The sequence below is a fragment of the Podarcis vaucheri genome (assembly GCF_965113315.1).
Source record: "Podarcis vaucheri genome assembly, chromosome: 2".
Taxonomy (NCBI): Eukaryota; Metazoa; Chordata; class Lepidosauria; order Squamata; family Lacertidae; genus Podarcis; species Podarcis vaucheri.
Window position 1 is genome coordinate 126,985,826 of NC_138760.1, and position 17,122 is coordinate 127,002,947.

At 44.8% G+C, this 17,122-nt stretch overlaps 1 protein-coding gene across 1 annotated transcript in view; it reads left to right on the forward strand.

The window, feature by feature from the left end:
• The first annotated feature begins 104 nt into the window (after positions 1-104).
• The window catches only part of LOC309527308 (uncharacterized protein), an 18,497-nt gene continuing 1,479 nt past the window's right edge, over positions 105-17,122 (forward strand). Inside the window, exons 1-3 of the mRNA XM_082214047.1 lie at positions 105-222; positions 13,205-13,333; positions 14,845-17,122. The exon at positions 14,845-17,122 is cut by the window's right edge and continues 1,479 nt beyond it. Coding sequence (XP_082070173.1) covers positions 13,216-13,333; positions 14,845-16,781 — 2,055 coding nt within the window. The 5' untranslated portion in view covers positions 105-222; positions 13,205-13,215 and the 3' untranslated portion in view covers positions 16,782-17,122. The remainder of the gene's footprint in view (positions 223-13,204; positions 13,334-14,844) is intronic.

Sequence of the window (17,122 nt, forward strand, 5' to 3'; positions counted from 1 at the left end):
TGCAGCCTCTTTGTCTGAACGTGGGGCTGCCTCCTGAAAGGGTTAAATAAAACGAGCCCGGAGTCCTAGAGTAGCCCCGAGAAATCTATTTCCGGTTGCAAACGCCCCTCTCACCCCCCACTCTCTACCCTACCCCCCCACCATTCCTGGAAGCTGGAGCCCCGTCTGAACGTCGGAAGGCGGCTGCAGGTTTTGCATCTTCCGTGTCTGGGGACGGATCTGGTGAGTCTGGCTCCGGGTGCAAAAAAAAAAGAAAAGAAGGAGAGGCTGCAATGCCCAAAAAAGCTCCAGGCTTTGTAGAAAAGGAGGAGAGAGGGGGGGTGGGAAACATGCAGCCTGGGGAGTATTATTTATTATTTTTAATTTATTAAATTTCTATACCGCCCTTCATCCAAAGATCTCAGGGTGGTTCACAACACAGGCTAGTAAAGGACACCCAGTCACCTTCCGTCTGCGCAGCAGACCCTGATGTTGCTCCTCCTTTCACTGCACGCAATGTCCTTTCTCCTCCTTGCCTCCTATTATTGCTATTTCATAGAATCTTAGACTTGGAAGGGACACCCAGGGGTCCTCTAGTCGGACCCCCTGCAATGCATCAGCTAAAGCATCCATGACAGGTGGCCATCCAAGCTCTGCTTCAAAACCTCCCAAGGAAGGAGAGGCCACCACCTCCCCGAGGGAGACGAACAGCTCTTGTTTTATTCAATTTATATACCCCTCTTTATCCAATTATCCCAGGGCGGTGTGCAACCTTAAGCATATAATTTACACAGAATAATAATAATAGTAATAGTAATAATAACAACAGCAACAAATGGGGCTGGTGATGGGAGTTCTTGGTCAAAGCAGCTGTCAGGAGCCAGGTTGAGAGCTGCCGTAAAGGCAGCTGTGGGGGTGGGGTGGGGAGAGCTCTGCATGGCGTGCAGAAAAGTGGATATGGAAAAGCCCCCCACCCTTCTCTAAAAGAAGGCTCTCCTTCCTGCAGTGCGTCGTTAACCTATGGAACTCGCTGCCACAGGAGGCAGGGCCTGCCGCCAACCCTGATGATCTTTCAGAGGGACAAATTTATGGAGGAGAAGGCTATCAATGGGTACTAGCTCTAAGGCATGGGTAGGCATGGATCCGGGGGCCGGATCCGGCCCAATCGCCTTCTAAATCCGGCCCGTGGGCGGTCCAGGAATCAGTGTGTTTTTACATGAGTAGAATGCGTGCTTTTATTTAAAATGCATCTCTGGGTTATTTGTGGGGCATAGGAATTCATTCATTCCCCCCACCTACAAAAAAATATAGTCCGGCCCCCCACAAGGTCTGAGGGACAGTGGACCGGCTCCCTGCTGAAAAAGTTTGCTGACCCCTGCTCTAAGGGCTGTGATTCCCCTTCATGGTCCAAGGCAGTACAGTGGTACCTCAGGTTACATACGCTTCAGGTTACAGACGCTTCAGGTTACAGACTCCGCTAACCCAGAAATAGTGCTTCAGGTTAAGAACTTTGCTTCAGGATGAGAACAGAAATTGTGCTCCGGTGGCGCGGCAGCAACAGGAGGCCCCATTAGCTAAAGTGGTGCTTCAGGTTAAGAACAGTTTCAGGTTAAGAACAGACCTCCGGACCAAATTAAGTACTTAACCCGAGGTACCACTGTAATGCTTCTGAGTACCAGCTGCTGGAAATCAGGGCAGGGGATATTTTCTGTTGTGCTCGTGGGTTTGCCACAGACATCTGCTTGGCCAATTGTGGGAAATGGACGCTGGTCCAGATTACAAGTTTTTAAGAGCATAATCTGGATGCTGCCGGGTTACAGACTCCTGTCATGATCTCTTTATGAATACGGTACTTCTGTGGTATATGGAAATGGACCGTACGTTTAAAGAAGATTGGAAAATGTTTATTGAATATTTGGGGGGGGTACGGGGAATTGTGTACTTTTGAAAACGTTGACAGCATTAAGATAAATTCAACAATGTAAATAAGTTTTGATGGATGTAATAATGGAATACCGAACGGTTTGGTCTATGTAAAATATGCAGGGATTTATGGTATGCAAAATGAACCATGGAAAGAGAAGAAGGGAAGTCATTGATGTTTTAAGTTTGTTTAAATGAATACTCTAAATTATAAAACTGTGTGTGTGTGTGTGTGTGTGTGTGTGTATATATATATATATGCTTTCGTAGATTTTCACGGGTACAGGAATGCAGGTTTTGGTGTCTTCGGGTGTCTTCCCGTGTAAGAGTCGGGGTGTCTGTGCGACGTTTCGACGAGGTCTCACTCGTCATCTTCAGGCTGGTGCTTTCGGCTTCTTGTTACTGGAACAGAGCAGAGTCTGGTGTTTGAGTTCCTATAAATACTGTTGAGGGGTGTGGTGTATAGCCTCCAACGTTCTGGGCAGAGAGGAAGTTCCTAGATTAGTGTGCCTTTTCTTCTTTTGTTCTTTAATTACTTGAGGGATATCTTGGGTGATTTCATGAGTGATATTCTGAATATCACTGGGTGGGTCATTAAGTGTAGATTAGTTGCTAAAGCTTTCGTGTCTTGACCTCTTGAGCTTGTGAAGAGTTTTTCTGAGAAGATGGCTGTGCTGCATTTAGTTGTGCTCTGGCTTGGCTTCGTGTATAGGGGCGAGCTATGGTTTTGTGCCTTGTGCCAGCCAGATCTGTGTAGGGATTGCAGGGGGGTGCAGCATCCGGAGGTGCCACTATAGTTTGGCTACTGGATGGAGTCTGTAATATGTCTGTGGAGAGGGTCTGGGTTTGGGTCTGGTGTGGTTGATTGGTGACGGCGTTCTGTGTGCCTCTGGTTCTGGTGTCGGTTTTTGTGGGGAGGGCTAATTTCCAGATGTCTGGCAGGCGGGACGTGTCGTCACGCTTGTTCATGTTGTGAGGGTGTTTCTCTATCTCGATGGCTTCCATGATTATTCTCTTGTGGTGATGTTCCATGTTAAAGAGCAATTTGGAATCTGCAAAATTAATTTCATGTCCTGTTTCTTTCATGTGTTGGAAAAGAGAGGAAGTTTTTTCTTCTTTTTTGACGGCATTCTTGTGTTCTGCGATACGTGCATTTATTCGTCTGTTTGTTTGTCCAATGTACGTGGCTGGGCAGACTTTGCAGGGTATTTCATAAACCCCTTGGTTTTCCAGCTGGATTTTGTCTTTTGGGTTTCTGAGGATATTGGCTATTTTTTGGTTGGTGCAGAAGGCTGTTTTGATATTGTGTTTATGGAGGATTTTGCTGATTTTGTCTGTAGTGCCCTTGATATAAGGAAGGAGGGCCATGCCATTGTTTTCTTCTGTGTCTTGGTTTTTGGGGGGTGTTTCTTTTTGGATTAGCTTCGTAACCCTGTTTTTCTGGTATCCATTGGCGATTAACACATTTGAGAGATTCTGTAACTCAGTTGTCAAGTGGTCTTTGTCAGCCAGGCGTTTGGTTCTGGAGATGAGAGTCTTGGCTACGGAGTTTATTTGTGCAGGGTGGTGGTGTGATTGTGCATGTAAGTAGCGGTTGGTGTGTGTTTTTTTCCGGTAGATAGTGTGTCCTAGGGAGCCATCAGGTTTTTTGTAGATTAGGACGTCAAGAAAGGGGAGTTGGTTGTTGGTATATATGCAGGTTTATATGCAGGTTTATATGTTGGTATATATGCAGGTTTATATGGTATATATGCAGGTTTTGGTGTCTTCGGGTGTCTTCCCGTGTAAGAGTCGGGGTGTCTGTGCGACGTTTCGACGAGGTCTCACTCGTCATCTTCAGGCTGGTGCTTTCGGCTTCTTGTTACTGGAACAGAGCAGAATCTGGTGTTTGAGTTCCTATAAATACTGTTGAGGGGTGTGGTGTATAGCCTCCAACGTTCTGGGCAGAGAGGAAGTTCCTAGATTAGTGTGCCTTTTCTTCTTTTGTTCCTTAATTACTTGAGGGATATCTTGAGTGATTTCATGAGTGATATTCTGAATATCACTGGGTGGGTCATTAAGTGTAGATTAGTTGCTAAAGCTTTCGTGTCTTGACCTCTTGAGCTTGTGAAGAGTTTTTCTGAGAAGATGGCTGTGCTGCATTTAGTTGTGCTCTGGCTTGGCTTCGTGTATAGGGGCGAGCTGTGGTTTTGTGCTTTGTGCCAGCCAGATCTGTGTAGGGATTGCAGGGGGGTGCAGCATCCGGAGGTTCCAGTAACAAGAAGCCGAAAGCACCAGCCTGAAGATGACGAGTGAGACCTCGTCGAAACGTCGCACAGACACCCCGACTCTTACACGGGAAGACACCCGAAGACACCAAAACCTGCATATATATATACACACACACACACACACACACACACACACACACACACACTGGTATGTGGATCTGCGATAATTCCTACAGTCCAAGAATGCCCCAATAAAACAGGGACATTACAAGGATTTCTTAACTGAGGGAAGGTAGGGAAAGCACATTAGTTTATTTGTTTTTTAAAAAGATTACTATATAGCCTTTCAACAAAAATAGTCACAGGACAGTTTTTTCTTTGTTTATTATTATTATAATATTAATACTTAATTATTAATATCAATAAGTATTATATTAATAATTATAAACAGCCTCGGTTCTGTATACCTGAAGGAGCGTCTCCACCCCCATCGTTCAGCCCGGACATTGAGATCCAGCGCCGAGGGCCTTCTGGCGGTTCCCTCATTGCGAGAAGCCAAGTTACAGGGAACCAGGCAGAGGGCCTTTTCGGTGGTGGCGCCCGCCCTGTGGAACGCCCTTCCAGCAGATGTGAAGGAAATAAGCAGCTATCTTATCTTTAAAAGACATCTGAAGGCAGCCCTGTTTAGGGAAGTTTTAAATATTTAACGCTGTATTGTTTTTAACACTTGATTGGGAGCTGCCCAGAGTGGCTGGGGAAACTCAGCCAGATGGGCGGGGTATTAATAATAATAATAATAATTATTATTATTATTATTATTACTACTACTACTACTACTGTGTTTTACACTGGAGGAGTTTGAGGTGATGCACGTGGCTCTTCTCTCCATTTTATGCTCACAACCACCCTGTGAGGTTAGGTTAGGCTGACAGGCAGTGACTGGACCAGGACATTCAGTGAGCTTCATGGCTGAGTGAGGATTTGAACCCAGGTCCCAGTCCAACAGTCTAACCGCTACATTGTGTTGCGTCTATTGTTTTACACAAAACACACACACCCTAATATTAAAAAATACATAATAAATAGAAACATTATATAATAAATAGAAACATTAAAACAATTAAAGGTAAAGGTAAAGGTACCCCTGCCCGAACGGGCCAGTCTTGACAGACTCTGGGGTTTGTGCGCCCATCTCACATCTATTGGCCGGGGGCCAGCGCTGTCCGCAGACACTTCCGGGTCACGTGGCCAGCGTGACAACGCTGCTCTGGCGAGCCAGAGCCGCACACGGAACGCCGTTTACCTTCCCGCTGGTAAGCGGTACCTATTTATCTACTTGCCCCCGGGGGTGCTTTCGAACTGCTAGGTGGGCAGGCGCTGGGACCGAGCAGCGGGAGCGCACCCCGCCGCGGGGATTCGAACCGCCGACCTTTCGATCGGCAAGCCCTAGGCGCTGAGGCTTTAGCCCACAGCGCCACCCGCGTCCCTATTAAAACAATTACCATAGCATAATTAAAAATGGCTTTAAAATGATTTAACTCATCAGCTGCTAAAAGCCCAGCAAAAATGGTAAATTTCCCCCGGTTTCTGAAAGAATGCAAAGTTATGGTGGTCGTTCCACAGAATCCCACTAAAATCCCAGTCCCTTTTTGCAAGATTCAAAAAGCAAAGATGTAAAACTTTTATGATAGGGTTGCCGTATTTCAAAAAGTTACCCTGAATAAACGGTCACAAAAGTTGTTGGCTTTTTTTGGCAAGTTGTTTTAATGGAAATCGCCAGAAACGACATTGCTGACATGGATTGTCTGGGAAATTCTGAATGTATGGCAACCATATTTTATGATATCCTCCCAATATTTTAGTTGTTATAGTTATTTTGGGAGGTGCCCCATGGAGGTTGCTGGCTAAAATACCGGTAGATACGGATATTATGCATTAAATCCTATACTATGTTATAGTAAATTTTGTTTTAAAAATATTCTTTTATTGGATTTTATAGACAAGTTGAACACCCTTGACAAGACAATATTCACCTTCTCCTGAAACAGGATAAGCAATAAAATAACAGCACAAAGCAAAAGAAATATAAATAATATTGTGAGCACTTTTCTGCCAGTAAAAAGTAAAAAAAACAAAAACAAAAAACAAAGTCAGGTTGGGCCAAAGCTAAAAATGCAAAGCATAGCATCTGAGGTAGAAATGAAAAGCAAATTTAACCCAAAAAGTTAGACTAATATGTATAAACCTTATTTTCACAGGGGAACAGGCGTCAGGATCAAAACCCAGTTCAAGCTGTGATTCAAAAGTTTCTTCCTATTGTACCCACCATAACCATTTAAAAGCAGCGGGAGTTGATGCAATAAATATTTAAAATTACTTTTGGTTGTTTATTATATATTAAATTTTAGCATTGCAAGTTATATCTGAGAAATTATTATTATTATTTTTTAAAAAAGGAGACAGCACAGGAAATGATAGCACATACAAAACGCACCTCACGTTATCCCGAATAGCCAGTTCCGATGCCTCTAGTTTTACTGCTCATGGAGCTACAGTTCCCAGCACTCTTAATAAACTAAAGTTCCCAGGATCCTTTGTGGGGAAGCCATGGGGTTTAAATGAATGGTGTTGATCTGCTCAAGCTGCATGGGAGAACCTAGGTGAGGAGATAGGCACATAAGCAGAAAAAATGAAGAGATTGGTTGCTGGATCAGGCCAAAGGGAACCTTTCTAAGCCAGTATCCTGGCTGCCAGCCAGATGCCCGAATGGGATGCCCGAAATCGCAATTCCTATTTATGATTGGCATTCATAAGAACATAATGTATACCTGGGGCTAAGAGGGGGAGTCATAGAATCATAGAATTGCAGAGTTGGAAGGGACCCTGAGGCACTACATCAGGGTTTCCCAAGCTCGTGTCTCCTACTGTTTTGGGACTACGATTCCCATCATCCCTGACTGCTGGTCCTGCTATGCGGCCTAGGACCCACATACCTATGGGACCGCTTCTATGCCCCGCGGAGGACCTTAAGGTCCACAAATGACAACATTTTGGAGGTCCCAGGTTGCAAGGTGGTTAGATTGGTCTCAACTAGGGTCAGGGCCTTTTCAGTACTGGCCCTGACTTGGTGGAACGCTCTGTCACAAGAGACCAGGGCCCTGCGGGACTTGACATCTTTCCACAGGGCCTGCAAGACAGAGCTGTTCCACCTGGCCTTTGGTTTGGACTCAGTCTGACCCTTATGTTGCCCTCCCTTTATGGTTTTGACTTTTAAAATGAGGCTGCATTTTAACCTGTATTTTAAATTGTTTTGTTTTTCTTTTTCTTTTTTCTTACTATGTTTTTACTGAAATTTTATTGGTGTTAGCCGCCCTGAGCCTGGCTCTGGCCGGGGAGGGCGGAGTATAAATATTATTATTATTATTATTATTATTATTATTATTATTATTATTAATCCAAAAGCAGTTGGAGACCCGAGTTTGGGGAAACCCTGGTCTAGATCAAATGCAACATCCATAATGGTTTCCCAAAGCAATTTTTCCTCACAAGAAATGGGAACTCAAAATAAATGCAGTGTGTGAAAATAATCCTGCCATCTTCATCTTTAGAACCTGCTGGTTGAAGCCAATCTCGGCTCCTAATCCAGATTAGTCCAGCACCCAGTTGAACCAACCAGGTCCCTACGGGAAGCTCAGAAGCAGAGCATTTATTAAGACTTCTTTTCTCGAAAGTAGGATGGATGGGGGAGGAGCTGGTGATGATGGCGCCCCACTCCCATTAATTCCATGATTATCAGCCATGCTGGCTGGGAATTCAGTTTGGCCGATGGGAGTCCCAACGGTATTTGCAGGGCTGCAAATTCCCCGTCTCTGCATTCAAAGTATGTTTCTCTCACCTTTCTGTTCTCAGTGTGCCACGCGGGGTGGCCCACAGCTTTTAAAGACTACAATTTTACACAGCAGTTTCACAATTGGGGGGCTGGAGTAATTCATCTACGGTCGTACCTCGGGTTACAGACACTTCAGGTTGCATTTTTTTGGATTACGGACCGCTGAAACCCAGAAGTACCAGAACGGATTACTTCCGGGTTTTGGCGGTCGCGCATACGCAGAAGCACTCATGCTTTGCGCATGCGCAGAAGCGCCAAATTGCAACCGTGTGTGCGCAGATGCACGGATCATGTTCACAACCCGAGCGTCCACTGTATGTGGAAAGATTTTTTTGTGAGGGGGGAAGCTACTTAAGAGTAGAAAAATTGTGAATAAAGGGGCCTGATGACAGAGATGTGTCAAGTTATCCATGATGATGGAGAAAGCAGATAGAAAGCTTTTTTGCCCCTTAACATCGAATGATGGAACCAGGGGTAGGTCAGCGAAGCTGGAGAAAGTGGATGGGGGGGGGAGAGTTTGTCTCTCTTTCATAATGCTGGAACTTGGGAACATTCAGAGCTTTTCTTTTTTCCCCCAGGAGGAATTCACCGGAACTCAGTTCTGATAACCTCCCGGGTGGGTGCCATTCTAAAAGAAAAAGGGAGGTGTTCATGGTGGGTTCTGGCACCCCTTTCCCCAGAAAAATAGCGCTGGGAGTGTGGCGATCACACAGGGTCCCCGGACGTTTCACCGTCTATTGATCCCTGTGCCACCACTTTATTTCTCTCTGCCACCACCCAGGCCCTACCTGGTACAATACTGAGTCCTGTCAGGGTTAAATTGGAACATAAACTTCTGTTTATTTATTGCAGTTTAACATGCGTGTGGTTTCATAAACGGTATCGGTCAATTACAATCATGGGGTGCCTATCCAGACCTATAACTTCCGCTACCTGCTCTCACTCACAAAACCACCTCTCAGATATTTACTTGTCTTCCTAGCTCCTAACTGTTCCTGACTCAACTTATTTCACTACACTAACTCAACCTACCCATAGACTCTATCCCAATTCACTCCCACTCCAACCAACCAACTCCCTTTCACCCCTCCTAGAGCTGGTTTTATAGTCCCTCTGACTCCACCCCCTGGGTTCTGATTGGGTAACTTGTTTAACTAATTCATCTCCAGCACTCTCATATGTTAACATCACAGGGACATCCAACTGAATGTTGGACGATTCAGGACTGACAAAGGACTTCTTCACGCAGCAGATAGCTAAACTGTGGGATTCACTCCCCCAAGAGGCAGCGATTGAAATTGAAATTGAAATACTTTATTGTCACTTGTACAACTTGTATACAGTGAGATTACACGAGCACCTGCCACTCAGCTCTCTTAGTCTTCATTCCCCTCGTTTACTGACACACACACACACACACACCAAACCCGAAAGTCAGTTGCCCTGTTGTTCTCTTTTCATTCAGCAGCCTAACAGCCCACGGATAGAAGCTGTTCTTTACCCTGTTGGTGCAACTAATCATGCTTCTATATCTTCTGCCTTAGGGCAGGAGATCAAAAAAGTGCCGGCCAGGGTGTGAATTATCCCTGAGAATTTTCCTCACTCTCCTGAGGCAATGTTCTTCCGCTATTTCATCCAGCGGATTCACGGGAGAGCCCATAATATCTTGTGCTGTATTCACCACCCTCTGTAGGCACTTTCTATCAGTTGATGTCAAACCAGGTTACCACACCGTGATGCAGTATGAAAGGACACTTTCTATTGTTGACCAGTAGAAGAAGATCATCAAGTGTTGATTGACATCGTTCTTACGCAATATTCTGAGGAGATGGAGTCTCTGCTGGGCTTTCTTAACCACCTGGGTTGTATTTATTTTCCAAGTAAGGTCTTCGCTGAGATACAGTGGTGCCTAGCAAGACGAAATTAATTCGTTCTGCGAGTTTTTTCGTCTTGCGAATTTTTCGTCTTGCGAAGCACGGTTTCCCATAGGGTATTAACGGTTTTAAGAAAAAGGAAACAAACTTGCAAGACGTTTTCGTTTTTCGTCTTGCAAAGCAAGCCCATAGGGAAATTCGTCTTGCGAAGCAACTCAAAAAACGAAAAACTCTTTCGTCTTGCGAGTTTTTTGTCTTGCGAGGTACCACTGTAAATTCCTAGGAATTTAAAGGAAAAGACTCTCTCCACACAGCACTCCCTGATGTACAGTGGGGCTAGTTCTCCTCTCTTCCTCCGAAAGATGGCCACCAACCTAAAGATGGCTTTAGAAGACGATTAGGCAGATTCATGGAGGATAAGACTATCTGGTGGCTACTAAATCTTGATGGCTATGTTCTGCCTCCACAACCTGTTTCTCGAAAGTGCAGGAGAAGAGAGGGCTGTTGCGTTCAGCTCCTGCTTGCAGTCTTCCCTCTTCAGCACCTGGTTGGCTGCTTTAGAACAGGACGCTGGCCTGATCCACTGGCCTGATCCAGCAGGCTCTCATCTCTTGGGATCTTTCACTCTTTTCGGCTATTTGCATTAATCTCTGGGGATTTTTTAATCGCTGCTCAGGCCCGACATCAGCGCCACTCTGGGAAAGCTGCAGCAAGTGCCGGCATCCATGCCACCAGGCCAAACTGCTGCCAGAAGCTTGCCAGGGCCACCATAGGTTGACCTTTCCAGCTCTTATGTCTTCCTTTCTCCTATCCAGGCAGCTCCCTCTCAGCCTGAAATGCCAGGTGCCTTCTCCACAGAGGGCCACCAGCCTGTTGGCTCTGTTTAAAGGAGTCTTGGTTGCTTAAACCAGCCAGACCTGCGCTAAGACTCTTGGGAGATCATCCTTGGTCCCTCTTCAACTGTACCACTTTCCTTTTAAAAAATAAATACAGTGGTACCTCTGGATGCAAACGGGATCTGTTCCAGAGCCCCATTCGCATCCTGAAGTGAACGCAACCTGTGTCCGCGCATCTGCGGGTCACGATTCGCCGCTTCCGCGCATGCACGTGACGTCATTTTGAGCGTCTGCACATGCATGAGCGGCAAAACCTGGAAGTAACGTGCTCCGCTACTTCTGGGTCGCCGCAGAGCACAACCAAAAAATACTCATCCCGAAGCTACTTCAACCCAAGGTATGACTGTAAATAAATTGATTTGGTTTTTCAAATTAAAGTTTTACAATCACATATCCAACATACATCATAACAACAAGATTCCAAAGAATCTCCTGGATTTTCCTCCTCCCCTTTATGGGTCCTGTCGTTAATTCATTTCCTCCTGCATCTTTTATAATAATCCAAATCTCCATTACATTGGTACCTTGGTTTTCAAACATCTTGGAAGTCGAATGCTTCGGTTTTTGAACACCAAAAACCCAGAAGTGACTGCTTCGGTTTCCGAATGCTTTTCGGAAGTCGAACGTGCCACGCGGTTTCCGTATTGAGTTTTCTGCAAGTAAATGCTTCCGGAAGTAAACACTTCGGTTTTCGAATGTTTCAGAAGTCGGAACAGTCTTCTGGAACAGATTACATTCGAAAATGAAGGTACAACTCTATATCCAAAATTCACCATTAAACTACAAATTTTATTCCAATCCTACTAACTATTTTAACTGTTTACAATGATTTTTAATATAAATTATAATTTTCCCCCATTCCTTATTAAAATTTTGGTCTTCCTGTTTCTTTCAGTCATTTTGGCCATTTTGGCCTAATCCATCAACTTAAATCTGCCATTCTCTTCTGGTCAGGACTTTGTCATCTTTCCATCTCTTTCTGGTATGTCAAATTCAAGCCAGGGGCAAGCAACAGACACCAAGTGGATGTTTTGGAGGCCAAAGTGACCTTACCCAACTGTTGCAAGCTTTAAAAAAAGAATCTTGCTTTTTTAAGATTTGACTTTTGTGGGGCAGAAAGAGGCAGAAATATCAGAATCTCCAATTATTATTAAAAAATATATTTTTGTTAATTTTTACATGAAATTTCCAAAAAACATACTACATATTTTCTTATCTGATTCAATGTTTTAGACTTCCATCAACCACATCTGAAGATTTTTCAGTCTTTATCGCTTAATCTGCATTTCATTACTTTCACTATTACTTTTAATAGTCCTTCACTAATACTTCTCTTCATACTTTTCTCTGCAATATTTCGCATAGTCCTCCTTACAAAACTTCTTGCAATCCTACTAGCGTAATCTGTTGATTACAATTGCTTTTCAAATAGTTCACATATTTACTCCAGTCCTCTGAGAATCTCTCATCCCGCAGGTTTCGAATCCTTCCTGTCATCTTGTCTAATTCTGCATAGTCCCATTAATTTCATCTGCCATTCCTCTTTCGTCGGTAATTCTTCTTGTTTCCATTTCTGTGCCAATAGTACTCTTGCTGCCGTTATTTCATATAAAAATAGTATTATTATTATTATTATTATTATTATTATTATTATTATTATTATTATTACAAGATTTCTGACTTCATTTCCTGGCTGGCATAAAGAGGAAGAACTGTTTGTCTGGGACTGTGACAAAGAGGAGAGTTCAGCGAAGAGGAAAGTTTGTCAGGTAGCTCCTTAGATGTGTGGGGAGATAGTCTGTTGTCTGGGAACTATAGGGCTCCCTGTAGAATTTCCTTCATCCAGAACAAGGTGACTTGTGAAAGGAGCAAAGCACAAAGACACCTTTGTGGGAGAATGGTGGAGTTTTGGGTCTCCAGAAAAGCAAGGGCCAACCCCAAAGGTTTACACTAACTTGTGGCTCACTTAGTAAGAACGTGTTTTGTAGATGTGCGCTGTTGTAAATCGTGGTGTTTATGGGAACATTGGTTTTTGTAATGTAGAAAGGAAGAAGGAACAAAGTGACATCTGGGGCTTTGAATTCTTTTCCCAAACTGCAAGCTCGGAGGTGAAGACGAAAACCCCTGATGGCCTTGTTTATTTATCATGTTTGACCATAGTTAAACAATGGTTTAACATTAATGTGAGCACTGCTGGATACAAGTTGATGAAATTTGCAGGGGCTTCGCTTTTCCCTTGCTGGTAGTTTGCTGCCAGGAGCTAAGCTGCCTTAGCGTTATATACAAACCTTGGTTTTATGTCTTGTTTGCCTCCAAACAAATCACGAGTTTTTTCCCCACTCCTCTTCCTGTGGAGCTTCCTATCTTGTTGTATCCAGGACTGAAGTTTTACGATTCTCATTCTTTCTTTTTTCTCAACCCGCTTCCGCAAAGATGACAGGAACATGGCAGAAATCACGGCACAGCATATCCAAGAGGAAAGCCCCATGTTCGAAGAAATGTTCATGGCTTCCACCGGACGATCCCACGCAAGCCTGGCCCTCCAGAATGCGGTCGATGAATGTGAGTTCTGTTCGAAATTGGATAGAGCTCCATTCTAAATTTGTTTCTTTGTTTTAAAGCGCATCTAAACTGCTCTGTTTTTAAAGATCCCTAAATGGCATTCAAAAATATGAAAAAAACCAATAAAACGGTATCCTAAAAAACAGAATACCAGTTTTGCACGCCATAATACGCTAATAATAATATCTTGTTTTAAATGTTTTAGTTGTTTCTGAGTTGTTGTTTTTTCAAAATAATTTTTATTAAATTACAATAATCCAATAATAGCCTCATTATAACAATGCCAAATTATAATACAATTACTAATACCAATCATTCAGATGCCAAATTATAAAATTTAGTCGTCCGTTCCCCCCCCCCCCCCGCATACTAGAATTGATGGTTTGATGATTTACTTTATTTCTGCGTTCCAAAATCTTATTAATTTCAACTACATTCCTGTCAGAATAACAATCCCTTATAAAATAACTGCAATATTAACGACTTCCGTTCGTATTGACACATTAAGGGATTTATAAATCTACAGGTGAAGCATTCAAACTATATCCTTGTTCTTCCTGTGTGTGGCAATTATTTTGCCCGTGATGTTTCTTCCTCTCCTTGTAAAATGTTTAGTCTGTCTTTTACCGGTTGTTGCTGTTCTCCATCCTGCCTTGGGCAGAGCTAACATCCCACTGTTGTTTCAGAAGTTCTCCATTGCTCCGCCCCTTGCTTCGTTGTTTTGCAACTTTAACAGCAGCTGCAAAAATCACAATGTCCCAATAAATATCCTGTTTTCGCCATTTTTCCTCTCAGCCTGGGAAGGAGAGTGATCTGTGGAACTTCAAATAACTCAGTAATCACTTTCTAAACAAGCATCACAAAGTGATTTACACAGTTAAAAACTCATTACTGTTTCTGAGTTTTTAATTGTGTAAATCACTTTGAGATGGTGGTTTAGAAGGTTATTAATAAATCAATGTTAATAATAACTAAATAATAATAGCAACAGGGACGCGGGTGCATTGTGGGTTAAACCACAGAGCCTAGGACTTGATGATCAGAAGGTCAGCAGTTTGAATCCCCGCGATGGGGTGAGCTCCCATTGCTCGATCCCTGCTCCTGCCAACCTAGCAGTTCGAAAGCACGTCAAAGTGCAAGTAGATAAATAGGTACTGCTCTGGTGGGAAGATAAATGGCATTTCTGTGCACTGCTCTGGTTCACCAGAAGTGGCTTAGTCATGCTGGCCACATGACCCGGAAGCTGTATGCTGGCTCCCTCGGCAAATAAAGTGAGATGAGTGCCGCAACCCGAGTCGGCCACGACTGGACCTAATGGTCAGGGGTCCCTTTAATAATAGTAACGGCAGGCCAAATGTCTGAAGAATGCCAAGGTCTGAAGTTGTTCACTAGGTAGGGGTTACTGTTGGTTTACCGGGAGAGGCAAGGTGGTAGAAAGTTTGGGGCAGCTGTTGTATTCTGTAATTGATTTTTCTTCTTTTGCCTCACATCACATTTCTCTTTTATTTCAGCAGGGCATGTGTGGAAGAGAGAAAATGATGAGGAAGCCCATCAGGCGTTGGAGGAAGGCATTACATTTCCAGCTATGGTTGAGAACCTTGGGAATCAAGATGGGATAAAGATGCAGGCAGGAAACGAGGCAGATCAGGATTGGGGTGAAACTATTGGTTGTCTGAACAGCAGCTTCTTTGAAATCCCAGCCCATCCAGGAAAACATAAAGGAGGAAGAAGGAACGAGTGTCCGGCGTATTCGGAAAGCTTTAATGATGCACCAGGCCTTCAAATGCATTGGAAAACCCAGACAGGAGACAAACCGTATAAATGCCTGGACTGCGGAAAGAGCTTCAAGCGCAACTCAGAGCTTATTCGACATAAAAGAATCCACACCGGAGAGAAACCTTTCAAATGCCTGGAGTGCGGGAAAAGCTTCACTCAGAGCAGAAACCTTACTTCACATCAGAGGAGTCACACAGGAGAGAAGCCTTATAAATGCCTGGAGTGCGGAAAGTGTTTCAGCCAGGCCGGGATTCTTACTTCACATCAGAGAAGCCACACTGGGGAGAAACCATATCAGTGCCTGGAGTGTGGAAAGTGCTTCAGTCAGAGTGGGATCCTTACCGCACACCAGGGAATGCACACAGGACAGAAACCATTCAAGTGTCTGGAGTGTGGGAAGAGCTTTCGCCAGCAGATCCACCTCACCTCCCACGAAAGAACGCACACCGGAGAGAAGCCCTTTAAATGCCAGCAGTGCGGGAAAAGTTTCCGCCAGCAGATCCACCTTACTTCCCACGAAAGAACGCACACCGGAGAGAAACCGTTCAAATGCCGGGAGTGCGGGAAGAGCTTCAGCCAGAGCTCCCACCTTATCCGACACGAAAGAATCCACACCGGAGAGAAGCCGTTTAACTGCCTGCTGTGCGGGAAGAGCTTTGGCCACAGCGCGGAACTCATTCGACATGAAAGGACTCACACAGGGGAAAAGCCCTTCAGGTGCCAGGTTTGCGGGAAGAGCTTCAGCCGGAGCTCGGAACTTATCCGACACGAGAGAACCCACACGGGAGAGAAACCGTTCAAGTGCTTGGAGTGCGGGAAGGAATTCAGTGACAGCACCAACCTCATCAGGCACCAAGTCAGCCACACGGGAGAGAGACCGTATAAGTGTCCGGTGTGCGGGAAAAGCTTCAGCCAGAGCAGGAGCCTGACTTCACATCAGAGAACCCACACCGGGGAGAAGCCATATCAGTGCCTGGAGTGCGGGAAGTGCTTCAGCCAGAGCGGGATCCTTACTGCGCACCAAGGGATGCACACAGGGCAGAAGCCGTTCAAGTGTCCCGAGTGCGGGAAGAGGTTCCGCCAGCTCATCCACCTCACCTCCCACAAGCGGATCCACACGGGAGAGAAGCCCTTCAAATGCCTGGAGTGCGGCCGGAGCTTCCGCCAGCACATACACCTCACCTGCCACGAGAGGACGCACACCGGCGAGAAGCCCTTCAAGTGCACGGAATGCGGCAAAAGCTTCAGCCACAACTCCATCCTCATCTCTCACGTGAGAACCCACACGGGAGACAAACCCTTTAAATGCCTGGAGTGCGGGAAGAGCTTCACTTGGAGCACGCTCCTTATTAGACACGAGAGAACCCACACGGCGGAGAAGCCGTTCAAATGCCAGCAGTGCGGGAAAAGCTTCCGCGAGAGCTCGCTGCTCAACAAACATCAGAGAAGCCACACCGGGGAGAAGCCGTTCAAATGCTTGGAGTGCGGAAAGAACTTCACTTCGAGCACGCTCCTTATAAGACACCAGCGGGTTCACACAGAGAACCATTTCAGCGCTTGGAGTTTTGAAAGGGCTTCGGCCAGCGCTCAGAACTTCCTAGACATCAAAGAATTCAAGGAGGAGATGATCCACTGCAACGATGAAAACAGTGGAGCGGTTGTCATGCAATAAGCCTTGTCGGGCTCTGGGAATTATTCACGTTGTGGGAAATTTATATATCTACTGCAGCTTCTGCAACGGATCAGTTCGCAGCTAATCAGAAATCATGAAAATGATTGTAGCAAAGAAAGAGCTTCCGGAATTGCAGAGTCTCCTCTTCAGTTGCATAGATTTTAATGAGTTTTCGCCTGCACAATCATAAAATCTGGCAATTCTTCCAGGCACTACAGACGTCCTGATTCCTTGAAGGCGTACAGCAGAGGGAAGAAGGTCTCCTAACCTTACGTTGTTGTTTTTTAAGTGTGTACATTTCCTATTGTGCAATCTAAGAAATAGTACTTTCATGTTAGGCC